At 42.3% G+C, this 26,052-nt stretch overlaps 2 protein-coding genes across 4 annotated transcripts in view; one reads left to right on the plus strand and one right to left on the minus strand.

Annotated features, from left to right (window-relative positions):
• The first annotated feature begins 2,735 nt into the window (after positions 1-2,735).
• Positions 2,736-10,323, plus strand: CSRP2 (cysteine and glycine rich protein 2). Of its 3 annotated transcripts, none has more exons than XM_065743278.1 (6): positions 2,736-2,756; positions 4,930-5,048; positions 6,517-6,685; positions 7,983-8,115; positions 8,778-8,871; positions 10,019-10,323. In XM_065743278.1, the coding sequence occupies exons 2-6, from the start codon at positions 4,937-4,939 to the stop codon at positions 10,093-10,095; spliced, it is 585 nt and encodes a 194-aa protein (XP_065599350.1). In that variant the 5' UTR covers positions 2,736-2,756; positions 4,930-4,936; the 3' UTR covers positions 10,096-10,323. The 3 variants fall into 3 exon arrangements, with proteins under 3 accessions (XP_065599350.1, XP_065599347.1, XP_065599348.1); XM_065743275.1 differs by lacking the exon at positions 2,736-2,756 and adding an exon at positions 3,376-3,487; XM_065743276.1 differs by lacking the exon at positions 2,736-2,756 and adding an exon at positions 4,401-4,623.
• Positions 10,324-12,205: 1,882 nt separating this feature from the next.
• The window catches only part of ZDHHC17 (zinc finger DHHC-type palmitoyltransferase 17), a 61,945-nt gene continuing 48,098 nt past the window's right edge, over positions 12,206-26,052 (minus strand). Inside the window, exons 11-17 of the mRNA XM_065743267.1 lie at positions 24,791-24,913; positions 22,201-22,263; positions 21,280-21,373; positions 18,123-18,206; positions 17,565-17,722; positions 15,467-15,561; positions 12,206-14,080 (exon numbers count right to left, since the gene is read on the minus strand). Of these exons, the coding sequence (XP_065599339.1) occupies positions 13,942-14,080; positions 15,467-15,561; positions 17,565-17,722; positions 18,123-18,206; positions 21,280-21,373; positions 22,201-22,263; positions 24,791-24,913 (756 nt within the window). The 3' untranslated portion in view covers positions 12,206-13,941. The remainder of the gene's footprint in view (positions 14,081-15,466; positions 15,562-17,564; positions 17,723-18,122; positions 18,207-21,279; positions 21,374-22,200; positions 22,264-24,790; positions 24,914-26,052) is intronic.

Consider the following 26,052-nt stretch of genomic DNA (forward strand, 5'->3'; position numbering starts at 1 on the left):
AGGCTGGGCAGGTTTTCTGCCAACGTTTCTTCCCCTCCCTCTCCCCAGAAACATGAGGCATCTTTCACAGGGCACTCCAGGGGAGGGACACCAAAGATCTATTTTGTAACACCAATGGGATCATCCTGGCTTCCAGCAGGAACCAGCATACCGCTGGGCAGCTGGAGAAGGGTGTTGGGCTCCAACCTGCTGACAGGAAGGGGATGATAGGGAGCACTTCTGGGTTCTTGTCCCAGCCCAGTCACTGCCTGTTTTTGTCAGGGGCTGTGTGGCTGCCATCCCCTATCCAGGTAACATCATCCCAGCGAATCCTTCAGCAACCCAATGGGGCTGAGGAGCTTTCCAGAAGCAGCAAACCAGACTGTCTCACCTTGCTGTCCCTCTGTGTCTGCTGCCTTACACTAACCGCATTTCCCTGCCCTCATGGCATTATTGGAACAAGTCACATGGGTCCTCATGCTCTGTCCTGAACTAATGAAATTGTCAGTCAGCAGCAGAGCTTGTACATCCTGGGGATTACCACAGCCCTCGTCTGAAGGTTTTCCCCTGGCAAGACGTGAGGAATAATCCAGCTGTGTGAGCGTACTGTGAATAAATCAAGCTTTATTAAAGAAATCGATACTTTCAACCTAGATGATGCCTCCTGCCAGGACAGTGACATCATTACTGGTGCAGGTATTAGTGTTCTGCTGAGCTGGCAACTGGAATGGAGCTTGTGCTTTGCTGGGCTTCACAGGAACCGCCATCCAACATGCATTCCCAGCACCCAAACTCGGTAACTACAGTTCACAAAAGAACCCTACGTGTTGTGTATTGGATGACCAAACTGCCGTTTCTTATAACTTCTAGGCAAACAAGGCCAGTGATAAGGAAAGCAGTGAGCTTTTACAGCCTACTCATGCTGCATGTTTCTGAGGTCTCTACTTGGGATGCAAGCAGCTGATTCAAAAAGTCTCACCTCTGGCAAACCCTAGAGTTGTCTGCTGCGTTTTTATCACTTTCTGTAAACTTCATCAAATTATCATTGTTGAAATTACAACAGAAAAAAAAAATGTACAGCACTACTGAGATATATGTATATTTAAATACAGAAATTAATTTAGTAGGTATGTCCTTCTAGAACAGGGCTACAGATAACTGAGCAGGAATTTGCTTTTCACTAGCTGATGTTGCACGGAGCTCATTTCAAAATCCATTTTAACACAGGGCACGTGTGGGTGAAAAATTAGCCAAGGTAAAGCGCTATCTGTAGTGTGAGCATTTTGTTAAAATGATGTCTGGAAAAAAAAAAGTGATAGGATATGACTAAACCCCCCTGCGAAGTAAAATCGGAACCATCTGAAATAAATGCATGTAACACAACAGCAAGGATTAGCAGGGGAGCAGGAGGGGAGCGAGCAGACCACCTGAGCTGTAAACAGACTTGTGGGACCGCAGCAACAAGATCAAACAAGGATAAGATAATCCCAGGTGAGTGGAAAGTATTTAGTGGATGCAAAGGCCCGGGGCTACCAGTGATGTGTGACTGTGCAGTAAATAGGTCAGACAGTCTGCTCATCTGCTCAGTCCCCAAAACACAGAGAGCAACTTTCACATACGATTACAGAACAGAGGGCAAAAACAGAGGACTTTGTTTTGAGGTGAAAGCAGTGGGTAAACACGTTTGGGGTCACTTGCACAAGAGAAGGGAGGATGGGTTTTCATACAGCAGCCAGCTCGTGCATGGCCACCCAACAGAAGCAAGCAGAAGCACAGCTCCCTGCTCACAGGCCCCACATGCCAGAGCTGTCCAAGTGAGAGGAAAAGTGAGCGGGACCTGTCAATACACCTCAGTGCCGCTTCTCAGAGCAAACTGGCCTAATTACAGACTGCCCAGCTCAGAACAGCACAAGTCAGGCAGGCACCCGGAGCCCAGCTGTGTGTGGGGACCTGGTGTGGGGCTGGGGGAGAGTGGCAGCACCCGGCGTTTGGGACAGCAAGTCAGAAAGAGGAGCTCACAGAGGGCATAGGCAAGAAGGCCGAAGTGTGTTGGGGGCGGTTAGGGGCAGTGAGGCTGACCAGGAGGAGGCCCGGGGTAATAGGGCCAAGGGGAGGAATGCAGCAGGGTTGGATGCACGTGTTATCTTTAAGTGGTTCTCGGTCTCGGGAAGGATAGAGGCAGAGGAGAGATCTGCTGAGGAGATAGAGCACGTATGCATAGGCAGATAGACATCTGTAAAAGAGAGACGTATAAATAAGCATGCCTATTTATATACATTTATAAAGTGCATATAGCCATTTTCAATAGAAATAAAACGTGGTGAAAGCTTCCCCTCTCATTTATGGACACAAGAAAAGGAATCATCGGATGCAGCAGCAGCACAGTCCTTCACTCACAGCCAGAATTTCCTTCTCCAACACCCTTTGTTTTCCTGAATTGCAGAGCTCCTCTCCCTTAGCGTTGTCCCCAGGCCGCGAACCATCAGTGAGTGCCGCTCTCCCCTGCAGGAGCAGGCTGTGACCCGGCAGGTCGCTCGGGCTCCCGGCTGCTCGCAGCCAGCACCACCTTACCCCGCACGGACCCACGCTGAGCGCTGAGTGCAAGCTGGGCGCGGGCCCGTCATTCGCAACCCACTGCAAATGGAAAATCATAATAGTAATAATAAATGGGAAGGAGATTGGGGCTGGGGCGGGGGCCGGACCGCGGAGGCTCCGCCCCGGTGCTTTAAGCGGCTGCGGGGCCGCGCCGTGCCGAGAGGTGCTGAGCGCAGCCCGCGGTGAGTAGGGCTGTGGGTCGGGTCGTGTCCGGGCCACGAGGGAGGTCGGGGAGGGAGCCTTCATCTCTTCCTTCGCCCCCTCCTGCCGCTGGTTCTGACGCTTGTTGCGGTGGGTGAAGCTGACCCGGGTGCCTGGGGAGCTGTAGCGGGGCGGAGCCGGGGGCAGCCTTGATCTGCTCGGCTCCGGGACGCTAGGAATGCAGCTTTGCGTGCTTTAAAGATAACTGGATGGCTGGCGGTAGCGCAGTGTTTGTTTTGCGGCTATCCGGGCCGTCCTGCATGTGAGCTCTCTGCTAACTAAGACGTCGGAAAGGACGGTGCAGCTGAAGCAAGGGCTGCGTGCAGAGCTGGCTGCGGTGGCCTCTTGGCTGGGCACGAGCACCGCAGGAGCCGGGGCTTTCTTATCTCGGGAAAGCGGCTGCCAACACGCCTGCACTCTGAAGTCAGAGCTGCTTGTGCTGGCAATGAGCTCACCTTGCTGCTTGATTACCGCTGCAGAGCTCCCCGGAGGCTTGCCTGAACTAGCCAAGAAGCCTTCGGTGTGCAGAGCTGCCTCTGGGCAGGGTGTGTGAGGCTGGGACGTGCTCCCGGTGGAGCCCTCTAACTGAGGATGCCGCTGCCGTGATTGATGTCAGCTGCTGTGTGGTAGCGCGGCCAAGCGCTTGAATAAAAGAAATGGAATCTTAATTTTTAGACTCTACGGTGGTGCCAAGAATGACAGAGGCAAAGTGGTGAACGTCATGCGACTAATTTTATGAGCTCGGTTGGAGTATTAGTGCTAAACCGCAAGCGGTAATGGTGTTAATCCTGGGGAAGCGTCGAACAAAGGAATATCTCAGTAATTAGTGTCAGTGCTGTAAATGGCACTGCTCAGCCACGCTGAGGAAGTTTCCTAAGCCTCTGGTTAGGAATGTACCAGAGATGCCCCAATTCACGCTAATAAACTAATCTTATTTTCCCACATGCCACAAATGGCTGCTTGCATATCTGGGACAAAGCTCTTTTATCAGGCACTTGGCACTGGGTCATGCTTGGGAACCGGGCAGCCCTCACTCGTACCCAAAACTGCTGACCTGGGCAGGGTGCTTGGCTGGAGCATGGGTGAGGTGGGTCCCTTTGTTTTGGCTTAGCAGAGTTTGTGTGCTGTGTTGGATTGGTGAGCTCTGAGGAGCTGGGAGCCCACAGGAACCCGGCTGCGCACCAGGAGGGAGCGGTGCCTCTGGGTAGTGTGTCAGATAGCTCGTAGCCTCGGTGGCAGCAGGGTTGGATGAAGCCCTATAAAAGCTGAGGGTACTCTCATTGGTGTTTCAGCCCAGGTCAGCTCATGAGACTTGACGAAGAGGAGGGGAGATCCCAGTCAAGCTGAGTGGAGGGATGGCACGAGGACAGGGGACTGCAGCAGGCTGGGATGGGACAGTGTTGCTAAAGTGTTGATACTGCTAGGGCTGCAGCTGGATGTGTCGCTGCCTGCCCTCTTCAGCGCTTCCTGGGCCTGCTGCAGATTATGTGTGAGAGCTCTGCTGCCTCTTACAGCAGCTGCAGGCAGTTGGACACTTGCTTTTGGCTCCTGTACCTGCCCGGTAAGGCCAGTTTGTGTCTTAGAGATGGGTCCCTGGGAAACAATCCCTCTTCAGCCCCTTCAAAGCCCAGAAGTGACCTTAGAGGAGTTCAGAATGCCCCTGCAGCCCCAGTAAGAGGTTCTCCGATGGGCTGAGCTTTGGCTCACGCTCTGTCTCAAGCAATGGGCCCCGCAGTAAAACAAAATGCCGTTGTTGGCACAACTGGTTTGCTTCCACCAGCAAGAAGCCTGGAGCTAATGAAGCATAGAAACTGAAATTACATCCATCTGGGGGGATGTTAGCTCAAGGTACGGTAAAGCCCTTGTGCGTGAAAGTGTGATTTGTGCGTATCCAGTTTAGGTAGCTTTGAAAGCCCTGAGCATGCACTGGGAATCATCCGGTGGGCTCAGTGTCTTGCTTTCCTCGCTGCTGGGCAGCAGCGGCCGCTGTTCCTTGGGGCTGCTGGGGCCTTCGGGTCCGGCTGAGGAGCTGCTCACTTGGTGAAATCACAAGCTCGTGCCTGACAGTATAGAGGGAGCACAAAGCCCCAGCGTGGAGGCAGGGCCCCGAAGGGCACCGTATCAGCGCAGCTAACGGAGCTCTCTGCCCCACAGCACCGCCATGCCGAACTGGGGAGGTGGCAACAAATGCGGCGCCTGCGGCCGCACGGTGTACCACGCTGAGGAGGTGCAGTGTGACGGACGGAGCTTCCATCGCTGCTGCTTCCTCTGCAGTAAGTACTGCCCTCGTGGCCCACCAGAACCACCCTGGCAGAGCTCAGGTGCACGGCGGTGGTCTGTGGTGGCCGTGTGTAGGAGTGCTGTCCTTCCCGCTCGGCACAGTGAGACGTGCTCGGGGCATTGCTGTGCTTCAGCACGGCCGAGAGCTGATGCTCTCTTGGCACAGGGGCCCGTGCTCATTTCACATGGAAGGAGTCCAAAGCATTATTCTCCAGTCCAGCCAATGAGTCCGCTGAGGCATTGGAAACAGCTTTCTCTGCTGAAAAGACTTCTGATTAGATGAAAGAAACAAAGGGTCACTTTGTGGTTTTTCAAAATGGTTGCTTTGCAAACCAGCAGCCTGCCTGACCGAGTCAGAGAACTTTACCTTATGACAAACACTAAGAATTGTTTTGTCTTGCTTGCTGGTGCCTGCAGGCAGAGCTCGGGTTTAGCCCTCTCTATGAGCCGTGGCTGCAGCCGGACTTCTTGGTCTGCTTTGCCATTAATCTGCATAACATCAGCACGCTGGGCTGGCATGGGAGCCCGGGTGCACCTACGCTCCTTTTCCTTAGCTCTACTGCAGCCATAAAAAAAATCAGATGTCTCAGCTGCCTCATTTTCAGCCTTTTATGGGAGTTTCTATTAAAAGAAACCTGGAACTTACAGTCAGACAATGGCTGTAGTGTGTCTGACTCCATGTTTGCTTTTGCCTAGTGGATAATTCTGCTGGGGTTAAAGTCTGCATGCTCTAACAAATGTGCATGAGTTGATTTACTTATTGGATATTTGTGTCCTATAAAAAGAGCCTTAGAGCTAATGAAGGCTGTAAGCAAAAGCCACCATGTATTTTGAAGAGCTTAAATTCCTTTTGAACATGAAATTATTAAAGTTTTCTTTCTTTTTTTTTTTCCCCAGTCCACATTTTTCATCACAGCAAAATGCTGTTGCAGACTGAGAGCACATCAGTTGGGTTATGAAAGAGGGTTTAAGTGGGAAGTAGTTCAGCCTTCGACTGTAACCTTCAGTGGGGGAGCAGGGTGCTTATGTTGTGCTGAAGGACAACATGAATGCCAGAAAAGCGAGGCCCCTCTGGTGACAGCTATGAAACAGTACCAGCTGTGCCCCAACCCAGCACTGGGCAGGGAGAAGCCCCACCCTGGGCAAGAGGGTGGGACGGGGACTCTTCCTGCACAGATTTGCTCTGTGCTGTGTGGCATTTGTCAGGGGAAACTGCTGGCCACAGTGTCTGGGTCTCTGAGCCCAGCCATGGGAAGGTAGGAGGGATCAGAGCCCTTTATGAGGCTGTGTGTAACTCACCAGCTCAAAAAACAACCCCACTGCTAATCTCCAGTGGTCTCACAGCCTAACAGAAGCGTTGTGGACAAGGAAACCCCTATTGGCACTTTTGGTTGACTTGAGGCTGTCAGCGTGTGCTGGTGGAAACGGGCACTTCATGGCATTTAACTTTTTTCCCTCCAGTGGTCTGCCGGAAGAATTTGGACAGCACAACTGTTGCGATTCATGATGCTGAAGTTTACTGCAAATCTTGCTACGGAAAGAAGTACGGCCCGAAAGGTTATGGCTACGGGCAAGGGGCAGGCACGCTGAACATGGACAGGGGAGAGAGACTAGGCATCAAGCCTGAGAGGTGAGCTAGGCGAGCCGTGACATGCGTGAGCTGTGTTCTCCAGCACTGCTCTCACAGCAGTCTTTCAGGCTGGATTTTGTCTGATTCATGCCACCTGGAACAGAAATGCTGCAAAGTTCCCCAGTGTAACCGAGTGCAGGGCAGTTAGCCGACAAGGCATAAACCTCTGTAGTGGCCCTGTGTAGGCCCTGTAAGGGCAGGTGTTGGCGCAGGTGAGGATGTGAGAAGCAAGCTGTATGCAATGGGATGGGATTGCTGAGCCACTGGTGATTCCACAGGAGCCCTCAACGGGTTGGCACCCTGGTGGGTTTGGTGATGCTCTCCTGAATACGCTGCAAATACAGCTGCTCGGCAGGTTTGTGCAGGAATGGAGTCAGGAGCTGCAAATCTGGGGCTGCAAGAATGAGTTTTAATTGGTAAATGAAGAACCATTTGGGATTAATTACAGCCAAAACCAAATGGCTTATTAAGCAGTAAACATTCCTAATCTGATCAAGTTCTTGCTGTAAAGCAAACCATGTGAAGAGCACCTGAGCCATGCCTCACAGATGATTTCATGCAAGTTCCCAAATGGTTGCTTGGCTTTATGTGATGCGTGCTGTCCTGCCAGAGCAAATCCAGAGATGCTGAATAGCTATGTACTTCAGGGTCACCGATCAGTTCAGGTTACAGGTATGATTGGATGACAGGAATTTAACTTAAATATTTTTAGCTTGCTGTAAAGGCAAAGGGACCAATGCAAACAAGATGTTACAAAAGGAAGGATAAATGAATGCACGCTCATCTCTGAGGATCTAGGCTTGCAGGGAAAGGACTCCAAAGGAGAGACCTCCAACAAGAGATCCCTCCTCAGTGGCAGTCAGCCTTTAAATGAGGTCTAAGAGAGGTGCAGCTTGGCTCCACCCTATCTGGTCACACAGATGAATCACCTTCATGTGTGCTCCCAGGGCTGACAGGGTCTTTCCTTCAGGTGCTCAATCAGTAGTTGAGGCCATGACTCAGCAGTCCCCATATGCTTGATAAAGCTAAAATAAATCCTTGTCCTGACACAGGCCTTGGTCTCAGCATGTTTCTAGCAGTGAAAAGGTGAGAGGCCCTTTCCCAGTAACTCCTTAGGACATTTTGAAGCATGGTAGGGAAGAAAAAAAAAAAAAGAGAAAGCCTTGCTTGGTAAGAACCTCTTCAGTTTTGAAAAAGTACTGTTTTCTGTTCTGTTTGTTTCGTGCTGCGAGGTCAGTGTTGTTGGGAAGAGCCAGAGCCCTTGAACTACAAAAACAAAATGTCCTCTTTCTTTCAGTACACCCTCTCCTCACCGACCCACCACGAACACAAATACTTCAAAGTTTGCTCAGAAATTTGGAGGTGCGGAGAAATGTTCTCGGTGTGGGGATTCTGTTTATGCAGCGGAGAAAGTCATCGGTGCTGGAAAGGTAAGGGAATGCGACTTCTGTACCTACCTGCTAAATGAGCTTCGAAGTGAGCTAAGTGTGTTATGAAGGCTTCCTGGAGCGTGCTGTCCAGAAGGTAGCAGGGAACTGACTGTGGCACGGCTTCCTTAATGCTGCTTAATTATTCTGAGAATAATTTCTCAGAACTGGAAGTGCTCAAATCAATCTAGTCTTTGGTTTTTTGAACTGGAAATGGGCCCTCACTGTGTTTTTCAGAGGTCAAGCTTCAGTACCTCCTCAAAGTACAGGAACCCTCTCCTTCCAGATGAGGGAATGATTTTTTTTCTCATAGAGCTCATGAAGGGCTTAATGTTTCAGCTGACTGGGTATGTTTTTTGTAAGCACCACGTAGCAATGCTTTCTGCCTGCTGTCTGGCTCTCGACCGACAGCCAAGATCAGAACTGATTAGGACAAGCTCAGACCTTTCAAAACACTTCTCTGAGTGGGAAGCAGTGTGGTGTTCAGGCCTTTGTGCCATCTAAAAATACAGACACTCTTAACTAGTGCGTGCACTCTAACTGGTTTTCATTGCACCGGTATAAGTAATCAATTCTGATGCAGTCATCTCAAGTTAATGTTCTTTTAAAAACAAACTGAGGCATTCTGCGTATTTAATGTATCTTTTCCATTTCTCCCTACCCAGCCATGGCACAAGAACTGTTTCCGATGTGCCAAGTGTGGGAAAAGTCTAGAATCTACGACCCTAACCGAAAAAGAGGGAGAAATCTACTGTAAAGGTGAGCAGAGAAACAAAGACAATTGTTTAATCGTAAAATGATAAAATGGCTTGGCTTGGAAGGGACCTTCAAGATCACCTAGTTCCAACCCCCTGCTATAGACAGGGACACCTCCCTCTGGACCAGGTTGCTTACAGCCCCATGCAGCCTGGCCTTGAATGCTTCCAGGGATGGGCATTCACAGCCTCTCTGGACAACCTGTTCCAGTGTCTCACCACTCCCACTGTAAAGAATTTCTTCCTGATAGCTCGTCTAATCTACACTCTTTCAGTATAAAGACATTTCCCTTTGTCCTGTTGCTAACTGCCCTTCCCTCCCCAGCTTTCCTGAAGGCCCCTTCAGGTACTGGAAGGCCGCTATAAGGTCTCCTTGGAGCCTTCTCTTCTCCAGGCATAAGAGCCCCAGCTCTCTCAGCCTGTCCTTGTAGGGGAGGTGCTCCAGCCCTCTGATCTTTGTGGCCCTCCTCTGGACCTGCTCCAGCACCTTGACCTCCTTGTGCTGGGGGCCCCAGGAGTAGATGCAGTACTCCAGGTGTGGTCTCTCACAAGAGCAGAGTACAGGGGCAGAATCACCTCCTGCTGCTCACACTTCTGGTAATCTGTTGCAAGGACAGATGCTGGATTTATTCCTGTTTCAAGAACCTTCCGGGCTCCTGTCAAGATGACAGAAACGGTCTGTGGGTCACAGCAGAGGATCTGAGCACTGTGCTAGTTCTGAGGCTGCTGATGTGGCATACATGTTGAAAACCCTGCTGGACACACATACTGAACTGTTAGTAGCAGCCCGTGCCCTTAGGTCAGGGAACAAACCAGAGGGCAGGCACTGCTAACAGTCACCATGCTGCACCTCCTGTGCCACCATGGATGTCCCACACTGTGTCTGGGTGACAGCATGCTTTGACATGTACCCAGTCACAGAGCTGGCGCGTGAAATGCTTTCACTGAGCATCACCCAAAACAGGAGCTACCCTGGCAAAAGTGATGTGGGTGTACAGCAGCTATGGCAGTTACCCAAAAGAGGTTTTTAAGGGCTGCTTTGTATTCCAGTGTTCTGACGAATAAAGCGGCCAATTGGCTTCACCTAGAAAATGCTGCTTTTCATGAACAGCTCAGAAGCCTCAGCTCCTACTGCCACCTCTCTCTTGCAGGCTGTTACGCAAAGAACTTTGGCCCTAAAGGATTTGGCTATGGGCAGGGAGCAGGAGCCCTCGTTCACGCCCAGTGAGGGAGCACAGTGCAACCTGCTCAGCTCTGCTTGGATTCAGCTAAAGGAAAGTTTCCAAAACGTTACTAACTACTGTGAAACAGAAGCTAGCTGACTGTAGTGTTTGGGCCATACTTTTAGATGACTTTTGTTTTGAAGCATTCTTTCTTCTTTGCTTTATGTACCACACTTTTCGTACTGTGTACCAATTCAATAAAGCTTTGCTTGTTGATGTATCTTGAAGCATAATGTTACCTCTGCTGCGGGCTGTGACAAGGTCATCACGTATAATGTTACTGGGGTGCTTTGTGGGGAGCTGGGTAGAGACACAAGGGCTTCACTGAGAGCATGGCAGGTCTGGAAGCTGCAGTGGTGAGTAACCAGCTTGCCAGTGCAGAGATGGGGCAGATGGGACAGTCATCTGCTGCCCTGATTTACTCTGTGTGAAGGCCCTCAGAGCAGGCCAGGGTCCTTCGATCCGCTGTCAGTGCCCAACAGAAGTTGCTGCAGAAAAGATGAGAGCTGAAGTAGTCTGGTTTTGGGAGCAGGCCGATACCTTTGGGGAAAAAAGCCTTTACAGAGTGAGTTCACGCAGACACAATCATGACTGGGAATGCTGCAATAAAAAATGGTAATCGTGTGTGAGCATGGGCTCAGGCAGAGGTTCAAGCAACGTCTACCGCCGCAGCCTGAGGTCGCTCAGCAGCGCCAGCCAAGTGCCTGATGAGAAAAATATGTCCTAGTCATAACAATCCACAAAGAGCATTTTGTGGGAGTTAGGAGGAACAATGTGGATAGGAGGAAGAGCAGACAGGCAGATCAAAATGCGAGACCTCTGAGAATAGACAAAACTAACACTGCGTATAACCACACCAGAAGTCAAGACAAACACTGCATCTAAGAGTCAATATTTATTTGATTAATAACTTACAAAATTTAACAGATTTAATTTATGTAAGGAGAGCTAATTTATTAAACATTTTACAGATTTTATTGTTCACAATGTAATACATCAAGATCTTGACAGTATTAAAATAATACTTGGCACAGTTATAAATAAAGGATATACAAAAAAATCCATAGCTTAAAATGTAGTGATGCTGTTTTACACATAATTAAAAAAAAATATCTGGTGGACATCAAAGAATACAGAAACCTGCAAAGGAACAGCACATGTTTAGGGCCAAGACAAAATTCCCATTTATTCTACCCGGATCAGGTCAAGCTGGTCTGATCTGTTGTTGAACTGGATGAGCTTCATCAATTCCAGAAGCAATGCAGTTTTGGTTCAACAAATGGATTGCAAGTTTGATAACTTGACAGAAAAATGCTGCATAGTTGGCTCCCCCCGCCACGTGATTTTACCACTTCTGATCCAGAAATTCAGGGTTACTCAAGTCACACTCTGCACTGGAAACTTCACATCCCAAATCCACACACAAGTACATTTTCATAACAATCAGTATCGCTCCGATTCTACAGGCCTTCACGAAACCATCACCACAGAGTTCTCACCCAGTGAACAGTGCAGGATTCACCACAAATTACCACAGATCACCTCTTTTGCTAACTGGCTGTTAAAGGGACTGCACGACAATCCATGGCAGTTAATGCTACTGGGCAATGAAAACCAAAACCTGTATCACGTGCTGAACTGCACTACTGGTGCTAGGCGACATTTAAAGAAGCGGACTTGAGTTCTTCAAGTCAACCAACCCCCAACAGAAGTGTGAGAAGTGAACATCACTGATAAATAAAATAACTGACACTGCGGGGTCTTCGTGCTTTGTTTTGAGATTATGACAAAAGATGAGTAACTGATAGCAACTGTTCTCACTGAAATGGAACTGGGATTACAATTTTGTCTGACAAAAACAGCAAAGGCTTCTCGCCTCCCCTGTGCCCGAACCTCTCCATCAAAACTGTGTCCAAGATGATGTTGGTTTTTCCAGTATTAGACATTCAAGTACTTTAACGCTGCACTTCTGTAAATCCTGATATCTGGTACTTGCAAACTAAGCGTGTGTCTCGAGATCCACAAACAACTACAGAAAAAAATGTTTACTTGCAAATACTGAACATCAACTATTTACAGTTTCACTGCTCCTCCTACTAAGGCAAGGGGCGGGAATACCACTAGATTGCTTTATTACCTGTGATCTGCGTGTTACAGAGAACGCTAATTTTGCCAAGCATCAAACATGCAGTGAATTTGCAGGGCGTAACGCCTATTAACAGCAATATTTAACATCACTAAAAGCTCATTAGATAATCTTCCTATACTTTTTGGTTGAATAAAATGAAAATGAGCAGCTTTAAATATACTAAACACACACTCACGGAGAGAAAACTATTTGATAAATTATTTATGTACAGATACACATTCTTTACACTGGTCTCAGACATGGGCTTTCAGGTCCCCTCCCCACACTCCCCTCACAGGATTCTCGAACCACTAGGTTGCTACAGCACTTAGAAAAGAACTAACCTGATTCTCAGTCTCTCTGTAAACAATAGTTAAGGAAGCAGTGAACAATTCACTATGAGTATATGAAAACACCATAACAAAAATCAGTGCATCACATTCAAGACAAGCCCCCTTGGAATGCCATTTCCGTTGATTCCTCACCTTCCAAACTTCTCTGTAGCATGAGAACTTAGAAACATTAAGGGTGATACCCACTTGCCAATACACCACCTTCAGAATGCTGCATCACATGCTCTGTGTGCGTGTGCTTTTTTGGAGATATGTTTCTTTTTTTTCCTTTTTAAAGTTTGGTTTCCATTATTTGATGCCCGTATAAAATAAGCATTTCAGATGACTACGGCTTCTGCATCTGCAGCCAATTTAAATCTATTTTAACTTTGCATTTTTATAATTGAGATTTTCGTTTTCACATCTTTGGTTTCCCTCTATGCAACTTCTCTTTGAACACATCTGCAGCCACCCTACACTGTGCTGTCCAGGGACCAAAGCACTGCTACTTTGTAAAACTTTCATACATCTACTCCAAAGATACAGATTTCTTTTCCACATTTTTTTCCTGAACACTGTACACTGTAACCTATTTCTGCAGGTGCACCACGCATTTAAGTAAGCCTTCAGCTTTGACAGAAGAGCTTTCCTTATTTGTGCCATCTTTTATTTCAGACTACACAACCTCAGAGCAGGGCTTCTAGAAGTATTTAGTTGTACCAGTAAACGGTGACAATAACAATCACCGAAAAAAGTGGGCAATGTATTTTTTTCTTAACATACCAGATGTGCCTCACTGCTATGACTGAACGTTACGGGGGATCCCCACCACATGATGTTTATCACAGTATTGAAAAGCACATTTTTCAATGCACATAATACTACAGAAAATCTGTAATAATAATGAAAAAAAACCACATTACAGGAACTACACCAAAGCGATCGGTGAGCTTCGCATCATGAAATTTAGCTTCATATTCTAAGATTCTCATTTTGGTGGAATTATTCATATTGGGAAATGAATTTTTCTGCTCAGCACAACATAACTACTTACGTCAATACTTCAATAATGTCATGCTCCATTGTGAAAGATCTTAAAACAAAACAAAACAGCAACAAATACTGTGAATATGCTGTTGCGAATAATTCTCATGTTAAGAACTGTTAAAATCCCTTTTTGATCTTCCTCCTCTTCCGTATCAGGTTTGGCAGTTTATTCTGTCCACTTTTACTTTTGTTAATAAAATTCTGATGAAGAGAAGGTACCTCAAGATTCATCACCAGCCATACACATAGCATGCTACTCTTCAAGGGATGTGGTTTCGAGAGAGAGAGAGAAAAAATTTTCAGGCACCACTCAGATATGATATGCTCACAGGATGAAGGTGGTGCTACACCAGCTGGTAGCCTGATCCTGACGTTTGGTCATATTCAATTGTATACTGCCTCGTCCAGTCCACAATAACAGGCCGAAAAAGACCACAGCATCTGAATTCAAAGAAGTCTATAATGTTCCTTATACAACCATGGCTAAAAACAGAACAGAAATACAAGTTAATAAGTAATAACTCTTCCAGCAAAGTACTTTTTTTTTTGTCTTTTTACAAATTCATTTCCTCACTCCTTAAGTTCCTAACTGCAGAGAACCAATTCAGATAAAAACTGCCGTAGTGCTTGCTGGAACAAGCCCCACAATAAGCCATTGCATTGATTCATTTTTGTTCTTGGACACAACCAAGACTTCTTTCACTATCCGCTCTCTTATTCCTTCCACTATCCACCGTTCTTATCCAGAATCACTTCTATCTTTCTTAATACTTATTTCTGTCACATCTACTGGTTCACAGCTGTAGGTTCAAGATAATTAAGTTCCCAGACAACACAAAATTAAGTAAGTGTCAAGGAAATAGATGACGTATACAAGGGCTTTCTGCTGCTGAAATAGTTCACCATCATATGTTTAAGATGCTTGCATCAAAACATGCTTTGTTTTTTAAATAATTGCACACAGACTGAATAAGTTCATGGCTTTCTGGAAGAGAAGTTTATGCAACAATGCACCAGAATGGCTCAAAGCAACAAGAAGGTGACTGACTACTCCTTCATTTGACAGGTGATGTCATATTTTAGATAGGTGGTGTTATTTTATAAGTCCTTTTTTACAATAGGAGCTGTTTCACTGAATACAGTTTGTGAACTGGATATCAATATAGGAATAGAAACAGCATTTTTTTTTCCTAATCCTGTCCACCACTCTTTTTTTTTTTTTCTTCCAGGACACATAATTACCTGACTTTGCTACATTTTTTCTGTAGGAACATTTCAACCATAGAGATGCTTCTCTTTTTCTCAATAGAAGTTTCATATTTAAAGATATTACCAAAAAATCATACAAACTTCTATTCCAGCACAAAAATCAAACTACATACAACTAGGACTTCATTCTCTCCTTCCTTGGGGTACTATCTGAAAGAGCAGCAGCTCCCACAGAAGTGACAGCATACACTGCAGGATGAGATGTGCTTCTGTCCTTTCTCTGCTCCTTCATAATATGCCCTCAACCCACCAATAATCCCAGCCTCATGCCTTCATTTATTTCCTGCTTTGACTCTACAAGCTTCTCCATTCTGCCTTATTCCCCTCCTACAAGTACTAACATCCCAGTGCTGCACCATCCCTGAACCATCCTTTCTTAGCTTGCACTCTGATCACTACAGAAACCAGAACCTCACCATACCCTACTCTTAATGATATCCAAAACCCTGTATCTCACCTACACAACATTTTCACTTCAGCTCCTGGGACATCTTGCACCCTTCTCCACAAGTATTTAGCTTTGTTCTGTTTCAAAAAGCTACACAATTCAAACATGAAGAACAACACAATTGAGAAGCATGTATGTACTTTAAAACTTACTTGAATGGGCTTTCAATAGATGTGGTTGTAACTTTAAAGTGCTTGTATCGTCTTGCATTCATTCTTTCATTTGTCGTGATTCCTAAGCAAGATATCTGAAGACAAAAAAATAAAGTAAGCAACTTAGCCAACATAAAAACAGACAGACAAGCCCTACATAAGGCTGTAAAAGAATTTCTTGTTTTTATATTCTTTCTTTTGAAGGACCATTTCTGTCCTGCTGAAACTGTTGGCGCCCAACATAAAATGCCACATAACCACACAACCAGGTTGTGAAAAATATTTAGAAGTGAACAGAAACAAATCATGATCAGTGAACAAACTGTGCCTTACTAGCTCGTAGGGTAGAGATACCTCTATTAACTAACAGCTGAAGTGCAACAGTAAATAACAGATTCAGGAGGTTTTTTACACAGCATTCAAATCATTTTCTTTTCCTCCTGACATTCTGACAATAGTACGTATATGACAGTATTGTATTTCTCTCTCATTTAAAACTTTGTAACATAACTTTTCTTCCTGTAAGACAAAAAAGAAGACTAGAACAGGGTTTTTTGTTTGTTTCAAACCACAATCATTTGGCTCAAAGAACACAATTTTATGTAATTACTTCCCAACTACTTTAGCCCAACAGGGCATATATAAAACTGGAGTTTACTGTAATGTGATGTAATTGGAAACAGAACTGTGAGAAATCCCTTAACAGTCTACAGCAAGATAAAATCTTCTAATTCCCAGTGGAATATCAAGTCAACTCTTCTACATGTTACAAGAACACTGAGAAAATTAAACTTGGGCTTGCTTGCCTCATTCGGATTTACCTGTTGTCTCAAGCATTTTCTCTCCCTCCATGAAACCCAGTGGAGTTTCGTTTCTATGTATATAAATGAGGTGTTAATGGCCAACTTTTGAAGTTGGAAGTAATGCTTTTTAATTACTTTTCTTTCACACACAGTACTTTGGCAAGAGCCTCGGCCAGTTCAATATAAAGGACAAGTCAAAACTTGATGATGGAGAGAAAAAACAAGGAGCAATAGCAGAGGCTGTGTATCTGCACAGCCTAAGAAATAATTTAGAGCGTTCCTTCATCAATTCCTATGTCAGACTCCACAGAAAGATTTGTCAAACAAGATCCCAAGTTTTCTAAGTGTAACACTGTATTAATACAACTGTTTTTAATTTTTATTTTCCAGGATTGACAAATAAGTGTTAAGATTACATTGACTAATTAAACCAATAATACAATGCAATGTGTTTTTTGCAAGCACTGTATATTTCAAATGCTCATCTGCACACAGAACATATTTACAGGCATTCTCCACGTGGAGCACAGTGGGTCATGACAAATACGACTGAAAATTCTCTGCCAAGTTACATGTTCATCTTGCTATGGAAGTCGGGTGACACGAAATGTATGCAGTTATCTTTGCTCATTTGTCTTGACCAACAAAGATGTCTGGTGCATACACAAGATTCTGAAATTGGCACATAATGTTTATAAGCATTCTAGAGGAAGGAGGAGAAAACTCAAATTTCCTAAGTTGCACCCAAGTCTTAGAGCATGATTTTTATTTCCAGGATCTGTGGACAGATGATATCAATGTCTGGCTGCTCATTAACGACAAGTAACATTGAAAGGCTTCCAGCACGACTTGTCTTTCATTAAAAAGGATACAGAAAAAATAGGGCTTGGTCAGATTACAGTAAAGTCATGTGATGATGAATCGCCCTGAAGCAGTTTAAGAAATTATTGCGTCCCATTTGAAGTTACCACCCAGCTAATGACATACTGCATTATTCCTCCTTCTACCCACAGATTTTATCCTCTAGGCTTTTATTAGTCTTTATTGCCTTTCTCTGGTCTGTTTTGCCTTTCTGTCATTCTGAGAATGGAAAGTGGGAGGTAAGTATTTTAACCTCTTGCAAAAAGAAAAAGCACAAATGAATGAGAAGTGAATGATGCCTTCTATTATGCAGAGACAAATGCCTACCTCCTTCAGCTGCAACTCAGAGACTGCACTCGGTCTTGCATAATGAACATTTAAACAACAACTATTTCATATGCCTACGCACTCCCAAATGAAATGCTCTTCCATACCTGATACATCTGACACATGAGTAACACAGCCACCCACATGAAGTGAAAAACACTGTTTAGAAACATCCAAAACATCCAAGGAGAACAGGTAGCAATCTGTGTAATATAGGTCCAAAATCCATCCTTTGCATAACTTGTCTCACAGTGGAAACCCCAGTCTAGGGAAAAAAGAAAGTAACAAACACCATATAGAAGATTTAAGGTATGTTTACTATACATCAACATAAAGCTCGCATTAGAACATGATACATGAAATATGTAAACAGCTATATGTACCAGAAGAGTTTTACTTGGTCTGGCTTCCTTTTCCAAGTCAGTGAATATATGACATATGCACACACATAGTTGTGAGGAAGACAGAAAAAAAAATAGGACAAGAAAAACATCTTTTAACTTAAATTACCATGGGAAATGATTAACACGCAGATCAGTTCCAGGATAAAGAATATCAAAAACTCTGATAACACAAAACCCTGTAAAAAATCCATACCAGGAGATAAAGTATTTATAAGTAATTAAAAACAAAGCAAAACAAACAAACCCCACACATTTACTCACAAGAGATACATCCATAAATCATCCAGCAGATCATAAACAGCAGGAAGAACAAGTATCCCATAAAATAGCGATGATTCCCCGCTCCTAAAGTTGCACAAGAACAACAGATTAAATTACTCCGCTTTCAGAAGAAACAGAACACACAAGGAAGCTTAGCTTCCATTACAGGTAACCTCTTCCACGAGTTAATACAATTATTAATAGACAATATTTAGAACAACGTTGTTAACAGCTTTACAGAACCCAGAACAACGAGGAATTGCACATCAATATGTAGTGTTTTGTTAAGAATGGCAGTAGAAAAAGATCTGTCAGACTGCAGAGTTCTTAAAATAAATACAAATATGAAAAATATAATCTCCAACAATAACAAATTAACTCAAAGCTTAGCTTCATTGAGGGTGTTTAAGCCTAACTAAAACATGTAACAGAAGTCAGATAAAAACAGACAAGGCCTAATGACCTGGGCAGGATAACACACAAAACCAAAGTACAACATTTTGACTGAAGTTAAAAAACAAGAAAAATCAGCTTTTAAAAGAATGCTCTATTTTAAACACGACTTCAGCTATGCAGATGTCTCTTACACAAGCGGGCCTTAAATCTGAAGGACTCAACCTTCCATCTATAAAATATGTCCACAGTTTTAACCTTCCAACAGCTCTAGGCTGAAAGCTAAACCCAAAGAGATTGTAATGTACTACAAAGATTTGGCTGTCATCATCTATGAGTACAGCATTTACTTCTTCATTATATCAAATGTTTTGCCTGCTAAATCAAGAGCATCCTCCGGAGGCAGAAAATAATCAACTGCTTTTTGCAAGCAAACTGAATGACTACATAAAAAAGAGATGAAGAAAAACATACATAAACACAAGCTCGAGTGAGCACAAGACATTTCCCTGAAAATCAGACAAGCTCCTCTGGATGTAAAATACGTTGCAACATTGCCTTCAATCAGCTAAGAGTATATGAGGAAGAGTGTTGCGAGTGTCCCTAGGGTATTATTTCCACTTTTGGTACTGTTAGGTTTCATGAAAACAAATTGAAAACCAGGAAGCTTTATGATCTGACCAAGAGGTCCATCTGATAGGTACTTAATGAAATGCTCCTTTCTGTACTATCTCTAACGATACTGAACCAAATTCTGCTTAACTGGAGAGCCCGTTATTTGGTGAAAAAATGTCTAGACATGGACACCCTTGGTCACTATTAAAAGACTTTGGAAATGTGGAGAATCCACCTTTCCTTTGCAGACTGAGTGAAATGCACCATATTCTACAGGTTCAGCTTGGACTAACAGAGAGCAGTAAGTGACTCTGTGGTTACGACAATGTGCTAAGAACAGCAGCTAATTCCTTTTATATAGTTTTGTTTGTATTATAAATAAGCCCTAATTGACAAACTTTTTTTTTTTTTTAATGAAGCCTGTCTTTCTTTTCACCTATTTGCATGGCAAATAAACCCAAAAGAATTCATTTTTAGAGTGCCTCTACACACACTTTCCTCAATTCTATCTTTAGTAACATTCTTGTCCTTTTAACACATTTGAAGACTATATGAAACATTTCCAAATTTAACCTCTCCATAGAGGCATAATTCATGTTTCCCTTTTCAGGAAACATGCCATGAATGCAGTTTTAAGAATGGATTCTGTTTTGTAATCCTGTGTTCATAGTCACCATCTATGAACTGGAGGCAAAAAAGCCATATAAGGTCATTAGACCATCATTCCCTTCAGTTCAGAACTGTTCCCATGGTGTGACTTCTCTTTTTCTATTTTTTATTTTATTTCCCCCAGCATACTTTCAAGTTTCCTAATGTTTACTTTTATCAACAGTTATCCTGATTTGCTCAAGACAAAGAGGGCTCTGTTTTTTCATCTCTACTGTTTCTGGGGAAAAAAGAAACACAAATCATCACCACTGCTTTAAAAAAGAAAAAAACAAGTCCACTACATTATCTCTACCTAACCAAATTCTGCTACTCACATACTTCTCTTATCACACACAAACTAGGTCTCTTTCTTCCTTCCCCATCCAATTTTTATGCTTTTCTAATTACTGGTTAAAACTCTGGATCTCTCTGTCCCACTGAGAAGTACTTCTCAGCACTCTCACGAAACAAGTATCAAACTGCCATCAACACTGCCTCCAATATCTGAGCTTGGGCCCACTCAGCCTTTTTGTTGCTGTTCATTCAAGATTTCTTAATTCTTCACTGCAGAGCACCTAAAATATAAATCAAAAGTAACTCATACAGCGACAACAGTAGGAAATGGAAAATAGAATGGAACAACCCAAGTCCATCTCCGTGAGATTTTAGTGACGCTTTGTTAGCAATTCAAATCTCAGCACTGTCCCATTCCCCAACAACAGTCACACTACAGTGACTATCTATTATTATTAATACTTGAAAGGCCTACTATGAAGCTTCTTGTCAATGAATCCAGGTCCTAATTCCTCTTGAAGATTAAAGTTACCTCTACTCGTGTCTAAAAAAATAAGTAAATGAAGCAATTGTATTCATCTTCTAGCTATGAAGCCCCTGCATAATAATGGCTTTCAAATAAGTTTTTCAAGAAGAAAGACAGGAAAATGCAGCATTTACAGACTTTATTCCTGTTCTGTGCAAGTTCTTTGTATCACCACTATGGAGAAAAAATGAATTTATTCTGGGAGTTGGAGGGTGGAAGGTGTGAGGGTGTAAAAAAAAGAAGAGTCCCACAGTAGTAGGCCATTCTGTATCGAACTAGTGTAACTGCATTTTTGAGTGTGCACACTTTCCCATTGGAGAAGTATTAGTAAAGATGAAAAATTTTATGTTATGCAAATGGATAAACAGTAGATGTTCTTACTGCAGAAAGATTAATCTTAACTGACTTTTTACATTACTAGAACTTAAGTTATTACAAATACTGGGTATGTAACAGACACTACAGGGAAGACTAATGCAGAGAATCACATGTGGAATGAAAAATCAGCACCTATATTAAAAATTATCTTCCTTTTACCAATAGTCTCCTACAGTTTTTCTACCAGCTCATTGTCATCATGAAAGAAGAACAAGAAAAAACCCACACAAGACAGGATCAATTCCAGAAGCTTTTACCTTCTTAATCTATTACAAAGGCATCGTATTGCAGCAGATCACTTACCTACACAGTTACCCACCCACGGACAGTGGTGATCAAACTTTGCTATACATCGATTGCATACACCACAGTGTTTAGACCTCACTGGCTTCCGTATCTGTAATGGTTATTAACACTTGTTTAGAACAGCAAAAAAAATCATGTAAAATAGCTTATTTTAACTACTCAGGTGACTTCAATTTTTAATGCAGTCTTAGCTATTAATCTATATGTTATTTAATGCAAACACACATAGACTATATATATATTATATATAAAACTAAGGTTGTAAAGGATATTTTTTACCCCCCAAAGTTCCTATCCCCTCCAGCTCTTGAGCTTTGTCTAGCAATCAGTTTCATTTCAGCTTTTAAGCAATGGAAGTACAGAATGAGTTTCAGTTCCATGATTCTGTCAGTAGTACTCATAATGAAGCCCTAAACTGTTCTGCTTATTTTCTAAAGACAGGAATGCTATTCAGCAACTGGAACTCCTGATTATTTTAACAATATTTTTAAAGGATGTGTTTTGAAAGAGATATAAAACAGCAACAAAGAAAAAAGACCTGATATTAACTATTTTGAGATCTACACATACACACACACAATTTTAAGTTGCCACATTTGTACATCATGTTCCAGATCTGATTTTAAGAATATAACATCATTCGTGTTCTTTGTAGAGCATTAAAGTGTAATACTGACTGCCCTGATCATTAAGAAGTTAGATTTTTTAAAAAAGGAACATTAATTTACCATGAATACTTTTCTTCCTTATTGTTGCATAAGGCTTGTTGTGTAAATTGATTATTTTTTTTAATACTGCATGAATTAAAGATTGCAAATAAATTCTGTCCTTTATATGGAATTAAGTAAGGGCAAGAGTGTGTTCACTATAGGATCACCTAGTTTTGGCACAGAAAATAAAGAAATCTATATACATTACCAAGCAGGTACTGCAGAATATACTAAGGTCCAGACTTCCTGTCTCTGCAAGTTCTACTATTGTCTGCAGAAAAAAAAAATAGGAGGAAACAGAATTTAACATACAAACAAATGTTGACAAGAACTGTTAACATGTCTGACTCAAAGGCTGTGAGCTCCATAAAATTTCAGGTACTCTCTCTATATATATAGAAGCAAGTTAAAACTTGTCAGTGGAAACTGACTGTAAACATGCTCTGTTAAATCCAATGTTAATCAAAGCCTGATTTCTAAATTTCTAAACAGGAACACAATGAAGATGTTCCAGGAAGCAAGCATGATCAGCCAGTCTAAAAAAGACCATTTCTAGAGGTATCCCATCAAAAACTTTTCATCTGTCTTCACTTCTTTCCTTTGATGTTCAAGTTCCTAGCAAGAAAAGAATGCAAACCAAACCTTCTCCTACAGATGTTACACTCACGGCTTAAGCGAAGAACACGGAGAGGTATCAGCTAAAGCATTCCCTCATGCTAAATGCTAACTTCTTATTTTGTGCACTTCCTCAATATCTACTTCAGTGATGGAACAGAAGAAACCTGTAACTCTGTTATACGGTTTCCAACAAATTCCAAAATTCAGCAGTTGAAATCTGTCTCAATGTAAGACTTTAAATTATACTTGCCACAGATGGAAAATAACCTGAAAACATCTGCCAAAATAGCCTTCCCTGATCCAGAAGGAATTCACTCAGCATAAATTTCCTTACATTAAACAGATCAATCCATTGCTCCCTTTTAAGCCACATATAGCTTATGCATCAACACAGCTTCCCACTGGAGGAGCAGTAATATGGTTCTTACAAGTATTATCACAGCAATAAAAGCATCACTTCCCTAATTAGATGATGAGCACTAACTTGACTGAAGGTGTAAAAGTTTTCTACACAATACTATACTTAGTCAGGAAACATTTATGGGATTCTTTGCATCAAATTAGATGGTAGAAGCCTCAGCCAACAGTCCAGTGGTAATCAGTGTCTTGACGCTTCTGCTGATCTAAGGTGAACGAGGAACAGTCTCACAATTTTCTAACACCTAATAACTAAGCTCTGAAAGTTGGACTCTTTCTTCGCTTTGCTCGTTGCACTTCCAATTGCTTTTGGTGCAGTATTCAGCTCCATCAAACCAGCACTCCAGACACTCGCAATGCACAACCACAAGCAGTTCCTCTGATTTCAGTGGGAGTCTGCACTACACTACGCACTAATGAGAAGATACACAAAGGAATTTACATGCAATGCTCAACACTGGAGTTCAGTATTATAGCCACAAGCAACATCCTAAAACTCGTGAGAACTGAGTTGAAAAGGGTGCATGTAAAGCCCTAGCAAATCTAGCTTTCCATACAATTTACAACACAAGGGGATCCAGGAGGGCACAAGTTACAAACAGACTTTTGTGCTTTGTGCGCCCCGGGTCTATCATCCACGCTTTCACATTATTAATATCTGATTGTGAAACTGATTTATTTAAGAAGAACTCAGGTTATTTTGTAATATAGAAATGCTAGATAAAAAGATGACATGATATATCATCCAAAAAATAAACATCCAAAAATGCTGCTTACTGGAACATTTCCAAACATCCTTAATCTGGACAATAAATTAGACTATAAATTAATCCTGGAATTAAAATAATTTTTTGGTTACCTGTTCAAAAGCTAAAGGCAAACTCAGTGTAAATACACTTGAAGACAATTTACGAAAACATGAGAAAATACTACAATGCACACAGATAAGGAATGTCCTACAGAGGTCTATTCGACTGGTAGCAGTCTAAAATTGGGTTCATGCAATATAAGAAATCCATAACATTCACAATGATACACATCTAATGAGGAAGTTGTCTTTTACCATTCCTATACAGTTCAACAAGGCTTTTGTACCCACATATAAGTACTGGTACATGTGCATAAAACAAACTGCATGTCTGTGCAATTTGCTAAATCTGAACCAATAGGCAACTGTGGACTTATTTAATTTGGCCTGGTTGAAAGAGAATTTAAACTGGATTTTACTTTGGTAAATTTGCACAGAAAATCTGAATGCTGACCAACAAAACTCAGTAATAATATACCAGAAAAAAAAACATTCAAGTAACCTCAAAACCATCTTTTAGAGGCTGTGATACATTTTTCTCTTCAAATACAAACATAAGAAAAACAAGAGGTGCTTTAAAGTCTGTCAAGTTTTTATAGCATCAAACTAGCAACACTTAACCCATGAAGAGCCACTTCTCACACTGAGGTAGAATTCTAAACTGTTACCTTTCCATTCAACTATATTTTAAATGTTTTCTATTGAAAACCTAAATTGAATATTTTAATTTTTTTCTTATTGAGAACAACCTAAACAAAACTTTGGACCAGTTAAGGCTTGAATGCTCATTCTGAATAGAAGAGAGAAACCTGGGAGACAAGCAAAAGGAAATTTCCAACATTTTAGACCCTTTTCTATACAATTTTATTGAAATGTCATGCACTAAACAGCAAGCTATTCTTACTGACTGGCAGAAGGCAGCTGAAGAACAAGTCTCGCACGCTCACAGCTTTACCTTTTTCTTTTGTTCTTCTGTGGCTTTGATGATTCCTGGATCAGATTTCCAGGATTTTCCAAAATTGTAGAAAAGTGCAACACTATTAGCAAGGAATGGAAGATGGATAAAGAAAAAATTGAGATGTGTTTGAAGTCAAGGAATTCAAAGTTTAAAACCAAACTTCCTCTTGAAAACACCCACTAATAATTCTGAAATGAAATTACGATGAGTCTTTCATAAATGCCCTCATATGAAATAACAAAACTCAATGTTGATTTAAGAACTTCCTTTTTGTAGTCAACATTTCCTCTTGCTCAGAATTTCAGACTCACGTTTATAAAATGCTCTCTGTATCTCTAAAATACTGAATTCTCTAGAAATGAATGACAGTTCAATTTTTGTAATTTCCTCTTTAAATAAATTCCATTAAATTTATGTTCTCAAAAGTATTTCCTGTTTTCACAATAAACATTTCTATTTATAAAATCATCATTTGACTAGTAAGTTTTCATTGGCTTGGAATTCCAGTTAGATGACAGAACGCCTGTTTCCAGCCTTTTAAGGGACTGTGCTCAACAGAACAATGCTGCACTGCCATCACAAATCATGTCACAACCATCAGTTATCTCCAAGAAAAGTACTGTTTGAAACCCCATCCTGTTATGAGGAATACCTATATTTCACACCAATGAAAGTTATTTTAACATACTAATACATCTAATACTTACAAAAACACAAAACTCAGAGATCCCTGAAGTGTTTATAAAATCAGTTTTCCACATTAAGACAGAAAATAACCATTAGGTTTAAAATACGTTTCCTGTGTTGAATGATTCTCTCCATAACATACATAGTCTTAGAACATTTGACATTTCTTCACAGAAATAGAACATTTCTTAGCAATGATGTTAGAAAAACAAATACTTCAGATATGCCTCTACCCTAAAACTGAAAAAGTAAAGAGTGTTTATTCTGTTCAATGACTCTATAAGGGACTTGACCAATAAGTAAAGATACCTGCCACCTCTTATTCAGAAATGCAATGTGATGCCATACTTGACAAAGCTCTGAGTAAAAAGGACATCTGCTACTCTGTCACAAATCACTGCACAGACTATATTATTTCCTGGATGAATATTACTCTCTACTTTGGTAATCATCAAGACTTCTGTAATTGTAGCTTAATACAGAAGTGTTTGTGTTAAAAAAAAAAAAAAACAACTAGGATTATAAAGCTAAAAATACAATGTGGCAACTTGCATAGAACTGGCATGTAAGGC

This window comes from Cyrtonyx montezumae, unplaced genomic scaffold (genome assembly GCF_038088225.1).
Source record: "Cyrtonyx montezumae isolate F1298 unplaced genomic scaffold, pur_monq_1.0 scaffold_3, whole genome shotgun sequence".
In the NCBI taxonomy this organism is placed as follows: domain Eukaryota; kingdom Metazoa; phylum Chordata; class Aves; order Galliformes; family Odontophoridae; genus Cyrtonyx; species Cyrtonyx montezumae.

What these genes read in the sequence shown, in the direction of transcription:
- CSRP2 (XM_065743275.1), top strand. An exon ending in TCGCTGCTGCTTCCTCTGCA is followed by an intron (nt 5,049 to 6,516) that starts GTAAGTACTGCC and finishes TTTTCCCTCCAG; the next exon opens with TGGTCTGCCGGAAGAATTTG. An exon ending in CTAGGCATCAAGCCTGAGAG is followed by an intron (nt 6,686 to 7,982) that starts GTGAGCTAGGCG and finishes TCTTTCTTTCAG; the next exon opens with TACACCCTCTCCTCACCGAC.